The sequence below is a fragment of the Annulohypoxylon maeteangense genome, assembly GCF_022496945.1.
Source record: "Annulohypoxylon maeteangense strain CBS 123835 unplaced genomic scaffold GGS22scaffold_4, whole genome shotgun sequence".
Taxonomy (NCBI): Eukaryota; Fungi; Ascomycota; class Sordariomycetes; order Xylariales; family Hypoxylaceae; genus Annulohypoxylon; species Annulohypoxylon maeteangense.
Window position 1 is genome coordinate 2,127,568 of NW_025953251.1, and position 16,743 is coordinate 2,144,310.

Genomic DNA, 16,743 nt, shown 5'->3' on the forward strand with positions numbered 1-16,743 from the left:
GCAGGTGCAAGATTTAGAGCTCCAGCTGTTAGGCAAGGTTGGCGCTGAACCTTTTTTTTCTCTTGTTCCAATAAAGTTATCAGGCCGTTACACCCATATCAGCATTAAGCATTTAAGCTTTGGCAACGTTGTAAATTCGCGGGTTTCAACATTCTTGCAAATATTGAAGCGCGTCGCAACCAAAGATAACAACTTCTTTCTCTTATTATTCCTCCTCTTCTTCTCATTCCTACCACTTCACATGAATTCGATGCACAATCAACTGCGCATTGTCTGCTGATAGCTGCAGCAATGGCAGAACCACTATCCGACGACCATTACCTACCTCCATTGGAACCGTGCCTGAAAGGCGAGAATGTTATTCTGTAAGTACCATAATAATAATTGATAACTTGGTAATAAGATCTAAAGGACTCTCATAACTAATCATCTTGGTTACTCTTCTTGCTCGCTTCAGATCATGGAAGATCATAGCTTCAGCATTGACAGACCCTTCTGGCCATCGACAGAGTAGTCGTGCTGTCATCGATTATCTCACCGATCCCCTGGTCCAATCCTTCTTCACCAAACCTGGCTCTGCTTTCGATCCCCCAAGCGACAAGAATACTCACCATGCAAGCTTCGTCAAGAAAACGGCTGCTATTCAAGTAACTCCTACCTCGAACGAGAAGTACGATATCAACGTCGTTAAAGAGGATGCTCTTTGGTTAAGTAAGAATGCTCGTATAAACGAGATCGCTGCTCTTCGGGTCGTTGTCGTTGAGTTCCAATCGCGCCCCCGGAATCAGCTCCTAGGCCCAATTTCAAATCAAGATGTCGCAAATCTGCGAGAGGCAGCTGGTGCTGCAAATGCGCAAACAACCAATATTCTTCCCGGGTTCAATATCGGGGGCACCATCGACGCGGATGAAATACAAGCAAACTTTGAGAAACCGGAGAGTAGAAAGCAGCGCATATTCCAGACTTACCTTGACGAATGCCGTTACTACGCTGCTACGAATGACTACATATTCACGTTGATATTGCAGGAACACCTGCCTGCCTCTCCTACAACCGACGCATCGAGGATGATCCGGAAATCCTATCTGGAGGCGTATGGCATGTCTCCTAAGCAGCCACAGAAATCTCCCGGTGACACGCCTACCAAAACATTCCACGCGCTAGTGACTCAGTACTTAAATCTAATACCAGACTCAATATCGCGCTCGCAAGCTGGGATCGATGCGACAGTGGAGGACAAGAGCCTTCTGACAGACGAGCTCGGTTGGCGATGGGTCCAGACATGGCTTACCGAGGCTCTTCATCGGATGGTCGTGGTCTTTCAGCTACTGGATTTGTCAAGCGATAACTTCGTATCGGTTCAGGTGGCACAGCAATGGTTTTCTTTAGTCGGTGCATTTGGCTTCTTGAACGAGCTTCAAGCGGTGAGTTATTTACATACAGCACACGCCAGATCCTCTGCTTTTGCTAATATGGTATGTAGATGCCAGAACATATATCAGAGTTAGCGGTTCCATTGCAATGCCTCACATGCATCATCTCCTTATCTATCCTCAATTTGCCGAGGATGATGGCGTTCTTCGAAGGGGAGGTAGAGTTGAACACAGACGACGAATACCTCGCCTCTTCGAATGTCCTTGAAATTATTCACGATGTCCTGGATAACGCGGTTAGCTTAGGTTCATTCTACGCTATCCCAGTGTTGTTTGCTTGGGTCCCGGTGGTCCACGCTATGTTCTCATCTTACCAAGAACGAGCTGAGAGGCGTGATGCTATCCAGAATGAGAAAGCGGTTGAAAACTACGATTCAGCTACGCAGATGATTCCAACGGCAGGGAGAAGGAACTCTGCTGGGAGCATCACCACCATTGATAAGCGGAGATATGACGATTTTCTCATTAATAAGAACTTCGATCGCGACTTGAAACGAATTGAAATACTTGCAAAGGTGGTTATAGATAAAGGACATGCCTACGATGTCATTGCTGCGATGTCGTCGCATCTCGGCACATCTAGCGGCGCCATATTTCCTACTTCGGTTGGCTCGCGTATGAGGGTCGCGTTTCTAGACCTGCTTAAGGTCACTTATCCTTTTGTAGGATATAAGGCGGAACCAGTCCATTCCCTGCTATCAATACTGTCTGGGGGTCAAGGCTACTGGGATCTCGGGCAACCAAATAATGCCCCTGCGGAACACGACATACGTAACTTGGCCTTACATGACGACATCATTGTCGAAAGTTATTTTCACCAGGCGCTGAACCGTTTCCCGTACGAGTTCATGCCCTTCCTCACATTGTGCCGCACACTTTACTGCTCCGCTCACTTCACCGAAGAGAGTAACCATGAGCTCATCCTTCGCTTACTACAAAAAACACCCACCCTCACATTTGTCTTGCCAGAAGATTTCAATGAATACCACCTCACCGATGAGGAGGACAACTCCAACGCAATTCGTTTTTTTGATGACTTTCCCCTTATTTCGACTGTCTTAAACCGGAGACAATTAGCGACGGAAGACGACCCATTCGTCGTGCCTGCGGGCACGTATGGCCGCTTTATTGTAGACGAGGGGAAAATTGTGCAAGTAGAATATGAGCACTCCGCCCTGGCCCTACTTGGGAAGAGACTAGATGCCAATATCGCCCCGAAGAAGTATAACCTGGCGCTTGGAGCACTCGCTATAGACGAGGTTGCAGAGGTGATATCGTTGCTCGCAACGTTGATACGCATAGAATGCCTCAGGACTGCGAGCTCGGATGAAAAGGCTTCTGAGATACCAGAGACCGCGTTGGCTATCGTAGGAGAAGCTAGCCGAGCACTATCGCGGACTAAAGACATCATATCAGTTGTCTGTGACACTCTAGACATGCTTCTAGATGGCGACCCGGATGACGAGGGGCTAGCCGCTCTTGTAGCTTGTCTACAATTTTTACACGCCGTCCTACCGATATGCCCTGGCCGAGTTTGGTCATACATGTCGCGGTGTACCATTCTAGGTAGCCAAGGTCAGGGGGGGCGACTGGCCAGACTGGTTGGAAATCTCGACTTGTCGGGCGTTCGATTCCAGCTACTCGTGTCTTCTATGCGCCTCTTTTCCAGTCTCGTCGACAGCGCTATGAGCAGCTCAGTACGGCGTAAAACGAACGTAAAGATAAATACCCGGCAAAAACAAAGCTACGATATCTGGCTTGGCGTTTCGGACAAGATAGTCACCCAGATTTCCCTGGCAATTGCCCGCACAGCCATGGACGTGTTAGAAAATTCGTCTACGTGGAGGTTTTCATCCCACTTAGATCGAATACTCCTCGTGCGCGACGTAGTGCCTATCATGGACAAAGTCATCTTCTACACGTTCAACATGGACGATGTGAAGGGAAAGACGTTCTTAATGTCAGCTCTGGAGCCAGCAGCCAAATATGTAATTGATAGTTTTCTGGCGCCGTCAGCCGGAAGTCTCCGTATCCAACCGCTTCTGATAACGCTGGTGGCTGCAACCCAGCCCTTTGGCTGTACGGTCTATGCCAACAAGACGGAGGCTTTTCGTGCCCAAACCGAGGCCGTACTGGGGCTTACGAGAAGCTTGGTAAGAATAGCAAACTATTTCGACCAGCCTTCCACTACAGTCGAGCACCAGTTGTTTAAGATAACGCCCTTTGTTGCCCGTGTTTGCGCCTGTCATGACGCTTTCAAGGGACCAGCTATTGAACTGCTAGAAGCATTAGTGATCAGCGCTGGTAAAAGCACCGGAGAGCCACCTTCGCTACTGGGATACCTTGGTCCACAGACGTCTCGTTCATTCCTTCAACTCTTGTCAACGTTAGATAGACCTTTCAACCAAGCCCAGGAAGTTAACGCAATATGGCGATTCTTCTCTACCATTGTTAGAAACAGGCAACAGTGGATGGCGAACTGTCTTCTCACGGGAAAGACTCCTCGTGATGCTAAGAATGGTAACAGTAAACCGACAGAAGCATCGTCCAGTTCGGTTCTCACTTCCGCTCTCGATCGGCTTGCGTCTATATCTAAAATCGAGGAGTCTGAGGTACTCTCGATTTTAGATTTTATCACCTCGGCACAAAACTTCTGGCCATGGACCATCTTTACCATGCAGAAGAACACTGGTTTTCTCACCGAGCTCCGGAGCTTCGTCCGCGAATTGAAACCTTCTTCTATCGTTTCTAAAACCAATGCATTGCAAGCCTGTAACGACGCTCGTATCGCCGCATATGTTGCCGAGGTTTTCGCCATGCAGCTCTTCCATCTTCGACAGATAGGACAAGGGAGCACATTCGCTAGCGACCTGACGCGGGACTTGGATTATTATCTACGGGATGGTGTTGCAGTCTCTAGCTACAACAGAGGTCTACATGTTAATTTCTCTCGGAATTTTAGCAACCAGTATGCCGGCTATACCCTCGATAACTTCAAGCGAACTTTGCTTGGACCCCGGTCTCTGGGGGCTGGTTTCTACTATGCCATAGATTTTGCAGACAGCATGCTTGGATTTGATCCAGGTTGGATCGGCCCCCGGAATAATGGATTCAGAAGTGAGATGGAGAAGGCTAATATCAATCTATCATTAGTCGACGCTCAAATCGTGAGTTCCCCAGACGTCCACCTCGAAGTGATTTATACCTAACATATAAACAGTCTCTATATCATGCCTGGGAATTTCTATTGCTCGAACTTAGCACTTGTTTGCCGAGTAATGGCACCTTGAAGAAGCACTCTTTACAGGTTGCTCAACAATGCCTAGAGGCGAACGAAGATACGCAGGGCCACGACCAAGTATTCGAACGGCTTGCAGAATCGCGAGTCAATCTGGCGCTCATGTTGGTCCAGAGAGTCGTCGATAGCGCCCCATCGCCTGGCGATATTTCTCAGCTCCTAACAGCAATATGGGCAACGGTCAGCAGTGTTCAAGAACCATACTCGCCAGAGAATATTTCGCTCCATCGAATGCTTCTAAAGCTGCTTTACGTTACGTTGCGAGCCCAGGTCCGAGCACTGGCAAGTGTAGGGCCTGAGAAGCTCGGGAATGGCCTATCCGCCGCTACAGTCTCTCAGACTGCCTTGAGCATAATTGATATCGTCGTTGCTAGAGGATTTCGAACCCTGGTTTCATTAGTCCACGATTCACAGCCCTCCATTTTACCGGGTGACGTCGCTCTTATCAACGCTATCCTACAGGCTTGCCTTTGCCTCCCGGGCATGGATCAGAACCAGACACAGATCCTAAATATCCTGGCCACCCATGATGCCGTACAAGCCGCTGTGTCGCTGTACTCGTGGGCAGATAAGTTAGCTGACCAGGGTGATCCCATATATGGTGAATTGTCCCTCATTTTTCTACTTGAGCTATCCACGCTTCCTCTAGTAGCAGAGCAACTAGCTTGTGATGGCCTACTCAATCACATCACGTCGGCTAACTTGGCGACTTACTTGCGCCGATCAAACGTGAAGCCTTTTGCTGACTCCGTTGGCCTTCAACGCTGCTACAGCATATGGGCGAAAGGCATTGTTCCTTTACTGCTCAACATCCTGGCAGCCTTAGGCACTACGATCGCCTCGGAGGTCGCATACGTGCTCAACCAATTTCCAAATCTCATGCAATCCAGCGTTGACCGATTCGAACCTCCCGACGACAGTCGAAGACGAGATCGCAATGACCGCGATTACATAACACTTTTGTCGGTGTCCGAGATACACTCGCTTGCTCTCATGACACGTGTACTAGGAACTTTACGTGCGAATAATGCGAGGGACGTCCCTGCTGTTGAATGGGACTCGGCAGGATTGGTAGAGAGCGTCGAGTTCTGGATAGACCGTCGTAAGCTTTTGAGGGAGAGGCTGGTGACGTTGGGGCCGCGAGAAGCGGAATGGAGGAGCATGCCATCCTCTGGCCGAAACAGAACTAACGGGCTTGAGAATAAGCTCGAGGAGAAGGTAATCGAGCAGTTAGAACTTGTACGACTTGTGCTCGGTGAAGGTTTAGAATGAGTACAGCATTGGGGATACAGGCGGGCAATGATAATCCTCGGCCTCTAGGCAATGACCCGTTGGTAGCAATGGCCAATTTATACACTACAAAGCCTCCAAAGCTTGAATCCATAGCGGTGTCTCGCATAGTGATTTTTTCCAGTGACATAATGAAACTGATTTGCAAAGGTGATGTACGACATCACCGCCAAATTATAATACGATAGTACCATGGAAGAAGGAAAATGCCCATGATACAAGGAGTTGAAATGGTAACATTTGCCGTTCGGTTTCCGGTTGATTTCTCTTTCTTGTCCTCCCACCTCTTTTTTTTACTCCGAGATCCGTCGTTTCCCGTAGAGTTCCTACTGTTACAGTGAAGCTATATCATAACCTTTAATCCCGTGCCTATTGATAATATGGCACTCAAGTGGTTGCTGCTGAAATAGTCTTAACCCAATGCCTGTTAGAGTTTTCTCTCTCTTTTTACATATACGTGTAGCTGGTTCCGATCAGACATATCTCCAATCCAGCCACTGGATTTCCGGACGCCTAGTGTATAGGAACCCCTGAAAGAAAGATACCTCTCCCCACCAAGATCGCCAATCTATCGGAAACCACCCTGTTGCTGCTGTTGTTGAGTCATCTGAGCATTATATTCTTGGAAGCGTTCGCTCAGGCGCTGTGACAAGGCCATGTGCTTCTGGACGCAACGAGTTACGCAGCCGGACTCGCGGCCCGTTAATGATTTTGTGGTGAAGTCGTCGACGCATGACATGAAGCAGTGGTCAACCAAGTTGCTGAAGAGCTGCCCGTCTTTCGTTAGTAGACTGGCAAGAAATAGATATATAATATATTATCGATTACAAGACACTTTGAGGTGGCTCGTAGAGTAAAATCATCTTGACATACACCAAAGAAGACCTTCATCTGCTGCTTTTGCATACGCTGCTCCAGCTCGCGCGTCTCGACTGCCGTCAATCTACAAATTTAGGTTAGATTAAACGTTCTCTTGAAAATTTCTCAAAGAGGCTATCCCGATCAAAGGAAGACTTACCCGTCCATATTCTTGATGCTTTCACAGAGACGTTGGATTGACACAAGAAGAGTTTTTTTTTAAGAAAAAATCGGAAAGTTTGTATAAGTACGAATAGCAAGTCAAGATTGACTTTCTAATGAAGCTTCATAGATCCTAAGGTTAGGAACTATGTACATATGTATTTTTAGTTATCGATAAAAACCATCCGGGTTTTCCTTGGGTCCGGAATCACTACTTCTGGTTCTAGTAAGTGATTGGCTAAGATTAAAGTCTAATATATGTACATAGTATGTGGTAGACCGGGGTGCCCTTGTCCCAAGCTCTAGCGGGGAAAAGACAAGACTATCCGCTAATCGATTGGAGTTTTAATCATTTATCTTTCAAAGAAGAAAAAAAAGTTCAAGTCGCCCATAGAAACTCCCACTTCAGTTACAAGCCTACTATTACTTACAACCCATTATAAACTTGAACAAACAACAAAATCAAATCACAATGCCAAAGTCTAAACGATCTAAGGTTGTCTATATGACGCAGGTCAACAAGAAGACGCGTGAAGACAAAGACCGTCTATTCGAGAACATCCGAAAATGCATCCCCGACTACCAGCACTGTTTCGTCTTCAGTGTCGACAACATGCGCAACACCTACCTCAAGGGCGTGAGGCAAGAATTATCCGATAGTCGGTATGTCTTTCTATACCTATAACATATATCATCTGTCGTATATCTCAATTCTTAGATCTTATGACCTAACATCGCTAGACTTTTTTTCGGCAAGACCAAACTTATGGCACGCGCCTTGGGCCACAGTCCCGAGGATAGTTACGCAGACAATATCTACCACCTAACCCCCTATCTGCGCGGTACTGTCGGCCTTATTTTCACAAACCGCACACCTGACCAACTCCTCCCATACCTGGAAACCTTATCTCAGGACAAGATCGACTTCGCCCGCGCCGGCGCCACCGCCCCGCGCGACTTCATCGTTCCGTACGGCACCATCTATGCCACCGGCGGTGAGGTGCCCGCGGAATACGACGTGCCCATTGGCCACACCCTCGAGCCTGAGTTGCGCCGGCTCGGCGTGCCCGTCCGTATGATTAAGGGCCGCGTCGTCCTTGAGGAGGGACCCGAAGGCCCTCAGGAATCTGGCGGGTATGTCGTTTGCCGTGAAGGCGATGTCCTAGACTCGCAGCAGACGAGGCTACTCAAGCTATTCAGCGTCTGTTTGAGCGAATTCAAGATCAAGGTCCTCGCTTATTGGAGCGCGGCCACCACCAAAGTCACCCCAGTAGATCTAGGGGTTACGGGCAACGTCGAGGACAATGAGGGAGTCGATCAGGAAGGAACCTAATAGTGGTAGTCAACACTCCACTCTTACTATTTCTCCCTCCCGTATATAACTCGTATGTGTGCATTTACGGTGATACCATTGGTTGCTGGCGTTCGGTGGAGGCAAAATAGGGACCGGTATATATGATTAGAGTTTTACTATTCCATCAAGATGCAGTATGTGAGCCTTACGGGTAGGTAGATAATTGTCACTGCCTACATTGCACTAGGTACCAATGACGGCTGCGGTACTACCAGGTAGCTTTCTCTCTCTTTCTCTATCGATTACATATCTTACAATTCATCACTGCTTGTGAATATATCAAGCAAGAACTATGTGCTGCTGTACTACATGCCAAAGCTCATTAACTCGTTGCCTTTTTCTTTTTTCTTCACCCGATGCCCCCTCCCGTGACAAAAACTTCCCGGTCAGTAGGTTTTGTTTTTTCGTAATCTCTTACCTCCGACTTTACCTTGGGAGAAAAAAAAAAATAGTTCGCCTTTTATTGCATACGACATAGCTAGACCTCGCGATTATTCCCTACGGTCATTATAGAGTACATGTAAGGGCATTAAAAAGAGAGAAACAGCATTACCTCTCCTCTTGTAGTGATAGGGGTGGTAACGGCGATCCGGAAGATAATCGGGCGTCGGATGTCAACCAAAACTATGAGAAGGAAAGTAAATTCCAGTCTTATCAAGGTTGCTCAATGTATTCGCGTCCGGTTTACCTTTTGGTTGATCGTCGGGTAGTCTGGGAGTAGCTGTTGTTCATCCAGTAACTTTCAAACGATCTTACCCTTGCTTACCCTTGGTGTCGAAAGGTAGAAGGAAAAGTCAGGGTAGTGACGAATGTGTAGAAGCATGGAAGACAGAAGATACCCACCAAGACAAAGCGACTCTTGCCTCGATAAGGAAGCCGGCTTAGTATCGTCGTAGCTTGCGCGGATCTTCGTAGGTCCCTTCGTAGCCCCGCTTTCGACTCTCGTCCTCTCTCGACCTATCAAAGTCCCGAGGCTCTCGTCCGCCACGAACCGGTTCGAAGTTGGCGCCGCTCCGACGATCGCGATCACCGAATCTACCTCCGTCGCGATGTCCGCCTGATCTATCATCATATGAGCGACTGCCGTTGCGCGAGTCATACCCACCCCCTAGTCCATTGCGATCACGGTCTCCTCCACTGAACCCACGACGACCACCCCAATTGGGACCGGCTGGGGCGTTAGGCGGCGGGTTGTAGCCGTTCTGAGGACCGAAGCCACGGTCACGACCAGGGCCGAAATCTCCACTAGCGCCACCACCAGCGCCTCCGCCTCGGAAGCCGCGATCGCGACCACCCATGAATCCTCCTCTTCCACGTCCTTGGAAACCTCCCCGGAAACCGTCCCGTCCACCAAAACCACCTCCAAATCCAGGCCCTCTGGGCTGGGGAGGTGCTGCCTTCGAGTATCCTCGACCACCTAGACCACCACCAAACCGGCGAGGCTTCCAGCCCTTAACTGTTCGGCCTCTTTCAACGTCGACCTTAATTCGACGGTCCCTAATGCGGATACCGTCGCAACCATCCAAAGCAGCTAGTCACACGTGCGCATCAACGCGCGTTTGTTAGTAAAGCCTTACCAATTATTTCATACCTCATCTCGATAGAAAAAAGGGGGGAAGAAGGGGAATAGAAGGGGAAGGGGAAGAGATCGGCATGCTTGAGGGCCAAATCTCGTATGAAAGACATGGGCGAAGCAGATCCTAGGGTTCGAGATGGATATTCTGGGAAAAAATCAATGGCAGCATTACCTCTCATGTCTTTCTCACGTTCAAAAACAACAAAAGCATATCCTCGATGGGGCTTCTTCTTCTTGTTCGGCTTTTCGCTTGCATGGGTATCAGTAATGATACGGATCTAGAGAAAATAACAATGTTAGCGTGAAATGTAACACGGGAGAAATGTAAGTATCACATACGCGTTCGACGGGGCCAAAGCGCCCGAATTCCTTCTCGAGGTCATGTTCGTTGGCATCATAGCTAAGACGAGCGACAATCAAGGTCTTGAAAGGATCACCGCGTATGTTAGGGTCGTCATTAGGTTTATCTATCAGAGAAATGTTAACACCAAATTTCCTTTTTTATTGTTCTGTTTTGGGGGAGGGGTTTCATTTCAAGAAAGAATAAATTTAAACAAAATGACGAAATGTGATGATGGATCACGAACAGTGTACTGGGCCTTCAGTTAATATATTTTCTTGTTGGACCTTCTTCTCCAGCTTCTTCCTGTCGCGCATCTGCAGCCAGCTCTCGGTGGGTCGATATCCATCGTTGTCCTTGTAGGCATAGAGAACCGGAAGATATCCAGAAAGGCCAGTGATCACATGAGTTTTTCGCTGCTCGGGAGGGAAGTCGGGCGCAGGTACCCATCGCAGAGGTGGTCGTGGCGCGAAGAGCGCGAGGAGATTTGGTGGCAGTTTGTCCGTCATGCTCGCGTATTGGTTCTGTAGAAGGGATGCAAGAGAAAGATTTTATTACAATAAAAAAAAAGTTAGTGAGCTTGGATGGGTAGATGTAAGATTAACGGTGAAACAGAGAACGACTCGAAGGTAGACAGTGTAGGGGGGGAAATCTCATTGATAGATTAGGTAGATGAAAGAAAAAGAAGGGCGATAATGTTTCGCGTCGGATTTCGATTTGGGGGTTTGGGAGAAGAAGAGAGTCGAGGAAATTGCTTGAAAGCTTTCCCATGAATGCTCCTACTCCATCCAATCTTTAATGATTTGACCCAGTAAAAAGTACCTAGGTACAGATTTACAGTAGGTACAACTGTGGAACAGTTTAGTACGTAGTACTTACATAGGTAACTATGTACCTACCTAGGCAAGGTACATCCGTAGGTACTAGTGCTAGGTACATACCTAGTATCATTTAACCGGCTTATAACCGGCCAGTGACAACATACATAGAAATACAATTTGATTCTTCCATCCTCTAAAATAGCAATTACTACCTACCTAGTATTGTCACCAAATCTCAGGCGCAACAAAATGACAATCAGGGCATTAGAGAAGGTCTCCGTTGGACAGGTAAATCACCAATTACGCCTTTGCAGTTTTTCGTATCATAAAGCGGAAATGGACTAACGAACAATCAATATCAGAACGGCATCGGTGCCTTCATTTTGCAATGCAAGAAGATAGACGTCCATTATTGCGACCATTCCGGAAGCTCCAGAGGAATGAAGTAAGAAAACAGGGCTATTCAACGCCTACCCCCCCCCCCCCCCCCTCCTAAAAAGTACAATATTAATCATAGTCTTCATAAAGCTCTTTCATTAAATCACAACTGTCGAAGTTCGCTTCCTCTCACCCCCAGATCGAATTCACTGTAGCTCCTCGGCCGCATAAACACCCCGTACTTATCGGCCACTACATTAATGGAAAGCAAAAATCCGTATGTGTCAAAAATATGGACCCGCTCCAAATACTAAAGAAGGTGGAATTATTACGAGATGCAAGCGGGGAGAAGATTAAGAAGGTCAACAAACCAATCACGAGTATCAATGAGAGTGTGAGAGGAGTATGGAGTCCTTACCATGGCAACGGCATGCCAGTATAAGATAATCCCTAGGTGTTTCAGGGGATAACTAGCAACTTTGTACAACTACGAGCAAAATGTATAACACGGTTGAAGATGCACAACACCACGAGGCCAAGATCTTGAGCCGAAAACAGCCTTTTTACGAACGATCACGAGACAATTCTATATTCGCCGATCCCCTAATAACGAGCATATTTCAAGTCTCAATATTCTTTTTAACTCGTGACATTTTCGAATTGGTATAGCAAGCAAGTGAGCAAATAAGACCATTACCTTGGTTTTATGGCTCACGTTCAGACTTAGGCATCATCCTGACTTTGTCGCTGATCGTGACTAATCGCCGATTTCTCTAGCTCATCCCATTCACGACAACTTGCTGTTGATGATGTCCACGACTATATGGTTTATCAGCCCAGTTCAACGGCACGAAGCTGATCGATAACAGCGATGGTGGAATACTCACATGCAGGCTTAAGACTAGCACCGCCGACGAGGAAGCCGTCGATATCCTTCTCCTTGCTCAGGTCCTTGCAGTTCTTCTCACTGACACTGCCGCCGTATAAGATTCTTGTCTGGTCGGCAACAGCCTCGTTAACATTCTTGACCAGCCAAGCCCGGATGGAGGCGTGGACCTCCTGAGCCTGCTGGGTAGTAGCAACCTTGCCGGTGCCAATAGCCCAGATAGGCTCGTAGGCAATGACAATCTTGCTCCAGTCCGAGATCTGGGCCTTCAGAGCGGCGAGCTGGGAAGCGATAACTTCAAGGGTCTTGCCAGCCTCCCGTTGCTCCAAGGACTCGCCGCAGCACCAGATAACACTAACACCATTCTCGGTAGCATATTTTGTCTTTGAAGCAACAACCTGATCGCTCTCGGCTAGGATGGTCCGCCGTTCGGAGTGGCCGAGAATGACCCAGTTGATGTCACTGTCCTTCAACTGGGAGACAGATATCTCGCCCGTGAAAGCGCCGTTAGGCTTATCAAATACATTCTGCGCGGCAACGCCGATATCCTTTTTGGCGTGTTCACGAACGAGGAGGAGGTAGAGAGCCGGTGGGGCTATGACAGTCTCTAATAATATGAAGCAGATGTGAGCAAAGCTACGTTCTTGTTGTTGGGGTAGGTACGGTAAGAGAGAGAGAGAGAGAGAGAGAGAGAGAGAAGGGGGGGAGAGAGCAGTGTAAGAGGGAGAGATATGAAGAGGCTCACCAGTGTTGGGGTCTAGCTGAGCTTTATTTAAGTTCTCGACAATTTCTGTGACGGACGAGATGGTTCCGTTCCTAAACAAACCAGCAATGGCAGATTAGCCTCTAATGCCAAGCGCCGTCGAGCTGCGGTAGCACGAGCATATGGGCAGAGTACAATGGGCCATACATCTTAAAGTTGCCGCCGACAAAGAACTTGCGCGCCATGTTGGGCAATAGATATAGCTATAAATGTAGACAGAAGGATAATAATAGCCAAAGCTTAATGAGGGATGGGATAATTCTATTCGGGTTTGAATGGGATAAATAGGTTAAGTGGTGAAGAGAAGAATAAGAAAATAACTCGGGGAGAAGGAGGAGAAGCTTAGCAGTGTTGATGCAAATCGAAAACGGCTGTTTGACGGGATCTAGTAAGGGGAAATCATACTTACCTATGTACATATGTATGTACTACATACAGGTCGCAGGCCTTTTTATTGTTCTTTAAGTGGAGGTATATCTGCTAAGCAGAAACTTCTTTAACAAGTATTGTTTCTTGCCCATGGTCGTATGATGATACTTCGATAGTCAAGTTGTTGCTTAACACTTACGCCCCACTAATTGAACAATAAAAAGGCCTGCGACCTGTATAGGTACCTAGGACCTATGATCTAGGTAGGTAAGGTGGGGGTCCGGACGCAACTTCAGTTGCCCCTCCATCCACAGATACTTAAAAAAAAAAAAAAAAGCAGGTCAAAAACCCCGCCACTATATCGTCACTACGGACAATGAAATCGCTCATCCACACCAGATCAGGTATTTTATAGGTACCTATAGACCCAAACGTAATTCACTATTACGTCAAGTATAATATTCTTAACTAGAATAGATTGCCAAGTTCAATGTTTTTTCCTTTTCACCTTAGTAAGTACCTCTACCACGTAATCGTACATCAATTGGGTATATTCTGTATACATCAATACAATACCAACGCTAAATATATACCTATCATATGCGTATGTAGGTACCTAGTTGGTACATATCATTTGGTATATAACTCAACGAAACATTATTTAGGGTAGTACAAACATTATACAATAACAGATAGGTCCCAGTTCAACATTTCACCTTAGACAATTTATCACTGAACCTTATTTCGAACACTATGGATTGCTACATTCCTTACACCTAGGTCCCTATTCTAGAAATGGAATCGCAGCAACGCAAAAGTAGGTAGATATGGCTCAATTACGGAACCATTTCTTGCCCCTTTCTGGCAGACTAAGATCGCTTTCGGAGCCATCCATCGCGTAAGACTTTCGATATCGTGTACTACCATGTCTTGAGTACGACGGTCTATCACGGTCAAAAGGGTCGTCTTCCAAGACCGATCCTTGGTGCAAGAGATATTCGAATTCCCTTCGTTGACGAGCGTCGACGCGACGGATTGCGGACCCATAACCGTCTTCTTCATCAAGCGATAATCGATCGAAACTACCTATCTCATCGTCAAGGCCTCTTCCAGGACGAAACCTTTCGGGGTTGGAACTAGATGTGCGCCTTCTATAAGCAGGGGCTGGTGACCGAGTCTCTAGGATTATATGTGGTTTGGGTTGTGTGCGTTTGCTTTCGCGATATGCTCGTTCCTGGAAAATTCGCGCCCCCTCTCGCCCATGACGCATACCCGCTAAGTAAGCTTCGTCTTTGATCTTATCGATATCTATCATTTGTGGCGGCGGTAGAGGCGGGCGAGGAGGCCTTGGCGCGATCTCAGGCTGTGCTCTTGGCTTAGCCTCGGCGTCGAAGTATTGCTGCCTCCTTGGGGAACGCCGATCGTGAATATTGCTATCGTGCCTTACGCTCTTATTTCTAGTCGGTATTCGATCTCCGCCACGACCTCGGGCATGACTCATACCGTTGTATGGTGATCCGGGCGCGGATGTGTCAGGAGTCGTCTGACTATCAACCGATCGGTCCATTGATAGATCGTTGGAGCAATCCGAGTCGCTCTCGATAGCGTCGCGGTCACTGCGATCCCTAGTCGACTTCTTTACTCTGCCTCTACCTATATCTCTACCTATGTCTCTACCCCTAACCGTGGCGCTGTTGACGGGGTTAGCTGCGTTAAACATCCCGGTTTTATTCGAGTGTAGTGCAACAGGCGGCGGGTCACGACCGGCATCCGGTCTAAATGGCGTGCCAGTCCTCGAGGGTACAGCACCCGGCCTCTGTGCTCGCAGGTCTAAGCTAGGGTTATTAAACTGCAGTTGCGGCTGCTGATGGGGGTGTGACTGTTGGTGTGGGTGCTGGTGAGGTTGTGAATGTGGGCGGACGACCTGGTTATTCTGCGAGTTCTTCGCTTCCCAGAGCATGGCAATATCAACGTTCGGTCTGGGCATACGTTTGAAGTAAGCTCGCAGTGAGATCCTCTCGTACGATTTTCTCTCATACCTACTAGTTCGCCCTTGAGATCGTCTCCTGTTCGAACCATGGTGTCTCCGGGGCGTCGAACGACTTCCGCTAGCGACTACGACGTAAGGGGCGATCTCTCTCAGTTGATGGTCTAGTTGGGCGAGAACCCAGTGGTAGTTAATCGGATCGGGATTCTGTAAAGCGAGATGTTCTTGTGCCTTGTCTATCTGACGCTGTAGCACGGGGCTCAAGGACTTCAGCTTCTCGGTCAAGTTACGTGTATTCCTATTTAGATGTTGTATTTCTCGAACGATTTCCCTGGGTGACATGCCAGGAACTCGAGTTCTTATCGCCCTATCCCACGTAGGTATCTGTGGACTGCCTTCGTCGTCGTATTGGTTTTGCGTCGTCATTTTCTCGAACCGGAAGATGGCGTAATCTGTGAGATCCTCTCTCATGTCGTTCGTTGTTTTGAGATCACGGCTAACGTCCGATATCTCTACGGATGGCCCCCTGGCCATATCCACCGGTAGCCCGGCTCGCGAGGGGCCTGACAGTGGCTGCACGGGGGAGAGTTGTAGATGGACCGGGCGACTGCCTGGACCAACGGGAACAATGGGGACATGAGGTCTGTGAGCACCATGTGGTCCATTGATATTGGCATTTCTCTGGTTCCCAGCCATTGTGACGGCAGTGCAACGGCTTAAACGATGTATTTTGAAAGAAGTGGCAAGATATATGCAGAGTCTAGATTTAAGTGTAAGACTTCAATCTAATATCCACGTAGTTATAACATAGGTATATAGTAAATAATTTAATAAAATATCCACCTTGGATTTTATATTTTATATATTTAATAGCATTCGTAAGCACCCAAATGATGGTGGATATGAACTCCCCTTCGAGGAAAGGGTATAGGTCATCAAGAGGAAAATTGCGAATTTATAGCAAACTGAAGCGGGGCACAGTCAAACAACATTCATGATGGGCATGAGGCGAATGCGTAGAAGGATTTTTGCACTTCTAGAGTTAATATTCTACATAGCCGGGGGGGATAAGGAGTTGGGCGTCACCATTATTGCCCTCCTTGATCTCAATTTTGTCAATATAAGCGTACAATATTGTAGTATACCGGGGGGGGGGGGGGGGGGGGGGGGCGGGGGGGGGGGGGGGGGGGGGGGGGGGGTGGGGGGGGGGGGGGGGGGGGGGGGGGAC

The 16,743-nt window shown here is 47.9% G+C and overlaps 7 protein-coding genes across 7 annotated transcripts; 3 read left to right on the top strand and 4 right to left on the bottom strand.

Annotated features, from left to right (window-relative positions):
* Positions 1-92: 92 nt before the first annotated feature.
* On the top strand, positions 93-6,129 carry GGS22DRAFT_157868 (nucleoporin subcomplex protein binding to Pom34-domain-containing protein). Its single transcript, XM_047960554.1, has 4 exons — positions 93-365; positions 458-1,424; positions 1,484-4,600; positions 4,654-6,129. The coding sequence occupies exons 1-4, from the start codon at positions 292-294 to the stop codon at positions 6,001-6,003; spliced, it is 5,508 nt and encodes a 1,835-aa protein (XP_047821513.1). The 5' UTR covers positions 93-291; the 3' UTR covers positions 6,004-6,129.
* Positions 6,108-7,170, bottom strand: GGS22DRAFT_112992 (mitochondrial intermembrane space translocase subunit). Its single transcript, XM_047958003.1, has 3 exons — positions 7,040-7,170; positions 6,895-6,964; positions 6,108-6,790 (listed from the first exon to the last, which is right to left on the bottom strand). The coding sequence occupies exons 1-3, from the start codon at positions 7,045-7,047 to the stop codon at positions 6,590-6,592; spliced, it is 279 nt and encodes a 92-aa protein (XP_047821514.1). The 5' UTR covers positions 7,048-7,170; the 3' UTR covers positions 6,108-6,589.
* Positions 7,171-7,411: 241 nt separating this feature from the next.
* On the top strand, positions 7,412-8,531 carry GGS22DRAFT_113014 (ribosomal protein L10). Its single transcript, XM_047958005.1, has 2 exons — positions 7,412-7,704; positions 7,783-8,531. The coding sequence occupies exons 1-2, from the start codon at positions 7,514-7,516 to the stop codon at positions 8,372-8,374; spliced, it is 783 nt and encodes a 260-aa protein (XP_047821515.1). The 5' UTR covers positions 7,412-7,513; the 3' UTR covers positions 8,375-8,531.
* Positions 8,532-9,818: 1,287 nt separating this feature from the next.
* GGS22DRAFT_113004 (U1 small nuclear ribonucleoprotein of 70kDa MW N terminal-domain-containing protein) lies at positions 9,819-11,055 on the bottom strand. The gene is made up of 3 exons (XM_047958004.1): positions 10,559-11,055; positions 10,311-10,438; positions 9,819-10,249 (listed from the first exon to the last, which is right to left on the bottom strand). The coding sequence occupies exons 1-3, from the start codon at positions 10,818-10,820 to the stop codon at positions 9,944-9,946; spliced, it is 696 nt and encodes a 231-aa protein (XP_047821516.1). The 5' UTR covers positions 10,821-11,055; the 3' UTR covers positions 9,819-9,943.
* Positions 11,056-11,381: 326 nt separating this feature from the next.
* GGS22DRAFT_186515 (thioredoxin-like protein) lies at positions 11,382-11,952 on the top strand (the record flags this gene model as incomplete). The annotated part of the gene is made up of 3 exons (XM_047964464.1): positions 11,382-11,420; positions 11,495-11,577; positions 11,661-11,952. The coding sequence occupies 3 exons, from the start codon at positions 11,382-11,384 to the stop codon at positions 11,950-11,952; spliced, it is 414 nt and encodes a 137-aa protein (XP_047821517.1).
* A 345-nt stretch (positions 11,953-12,297) lies between these two features.
* On the bottom strand, positions 12,298-13,344 carry GGS22DRAFT_186516 (Triosephosphate isomerase; the record flags this gene model as incomplete). The annotated part of the gene is made up of 4 exons (XM_047964465.1): positions 12,298-12,329; positions 12,398-13,003; positions 13,142-13,212; positions 13,307-13,344. The coding sequence occupies 4 exons, from the start codon at positions 13,342-13,344 to the stop codon at positions 12,298-12,300; spliced, it is 747 nt and encodes a 248-aa protein (XP_047821518.1).
* Positions 13,345-14,136: 792 nt separating this feature from the next.
* GGS22DRAFT_113059 (uncharacterized protein) lies at positions 14,137-16,359 on the bottom strand. The gene has a single exon (XM_047958007.1). The coding sequence runs from the start codon at positions 16,209-16,211 to the stop codon at positions 14,361-14,363; it is 1,851 nt and encodes a 616-aa protein (XP_047821519.1). The 5' UTR covers positions 16,212-16,359; the 3' UTR covers positions 14,137-14,360.
* Positions 16,360-16,743: the final 384 nt, after the last annotated feature.

Coding starts and splice junctions, on each gene's coding strand:
- GGS22DRAFT_157868 (XM_047960554.1), top strand. CDS start 292: ATGGCAGAACCACTATCCGACGACCATTACCTACCTCCATTGGAACCG. Junction 366..457: donor AAAGGCGAGAATGTTATTCT/GTAAGTACCATA, acceptor TGCTCGCTTCAG/ATCATGGAAGATCATAGCTT. Junction 4,601..4,653: donor CATTAGTCGACGCTCAAATC/GTGAGTTCCCCA, acceptor ACATATAAACAG/TCTCTATATCATGCCTGGGA.
- GGS22DRAFT_112992 (XM_047958003.1), bottom strand. Junction 6,791..6,894: donor AGATGAAGGTCTTCTTTGGT/GTATGTCAAGAT, acceptor AAAGACGGGCAG/CTCTTCAGCAACTTGGTTGA.
- GGS22DRAFT_113014 (XM_047958005.1), top strand. CDS start 7,514: ATGCCAAAGTCTAAACGATCTAAGGTTGTCTATATGACGCAGGTCAAC. Junction 7,705..7,782: donor CAAGAATTATCCGATAGTCG/GTATGTCTTTCT, acceptor TAACATCGCTAG/ACTTTTTTTCGGCAAGACCA.
- GGS22DRAFT_113004 (XM_047958004.1), bottom strand. CDS start 10,820: ATGACGGACAAACTGCCACCAAATCTCCTCGCGCTCTTCGCGCCACGA. Junction 10,439..10,558: donor AACTGAAGGCCCAGTACACT/GTTCGTGATCCA, acceptor TTTCTCTGATAG/ATAAACCTAATGACGACCCT. Junction 10,250..10,310: donor GCTTTGGCCCCGTCGAACGC/GTATGTGATACT, acceptor TATTTTCTCTAG/ATCCGTATCATTACTGATAC.
- GGS22DRAFT_113059 (XM_047958007.1), bottom strand. CDS start 16,211: ATGGCTGGGAACCAGAGAAATGCCAATATCAATGGACCACATGGTGCT.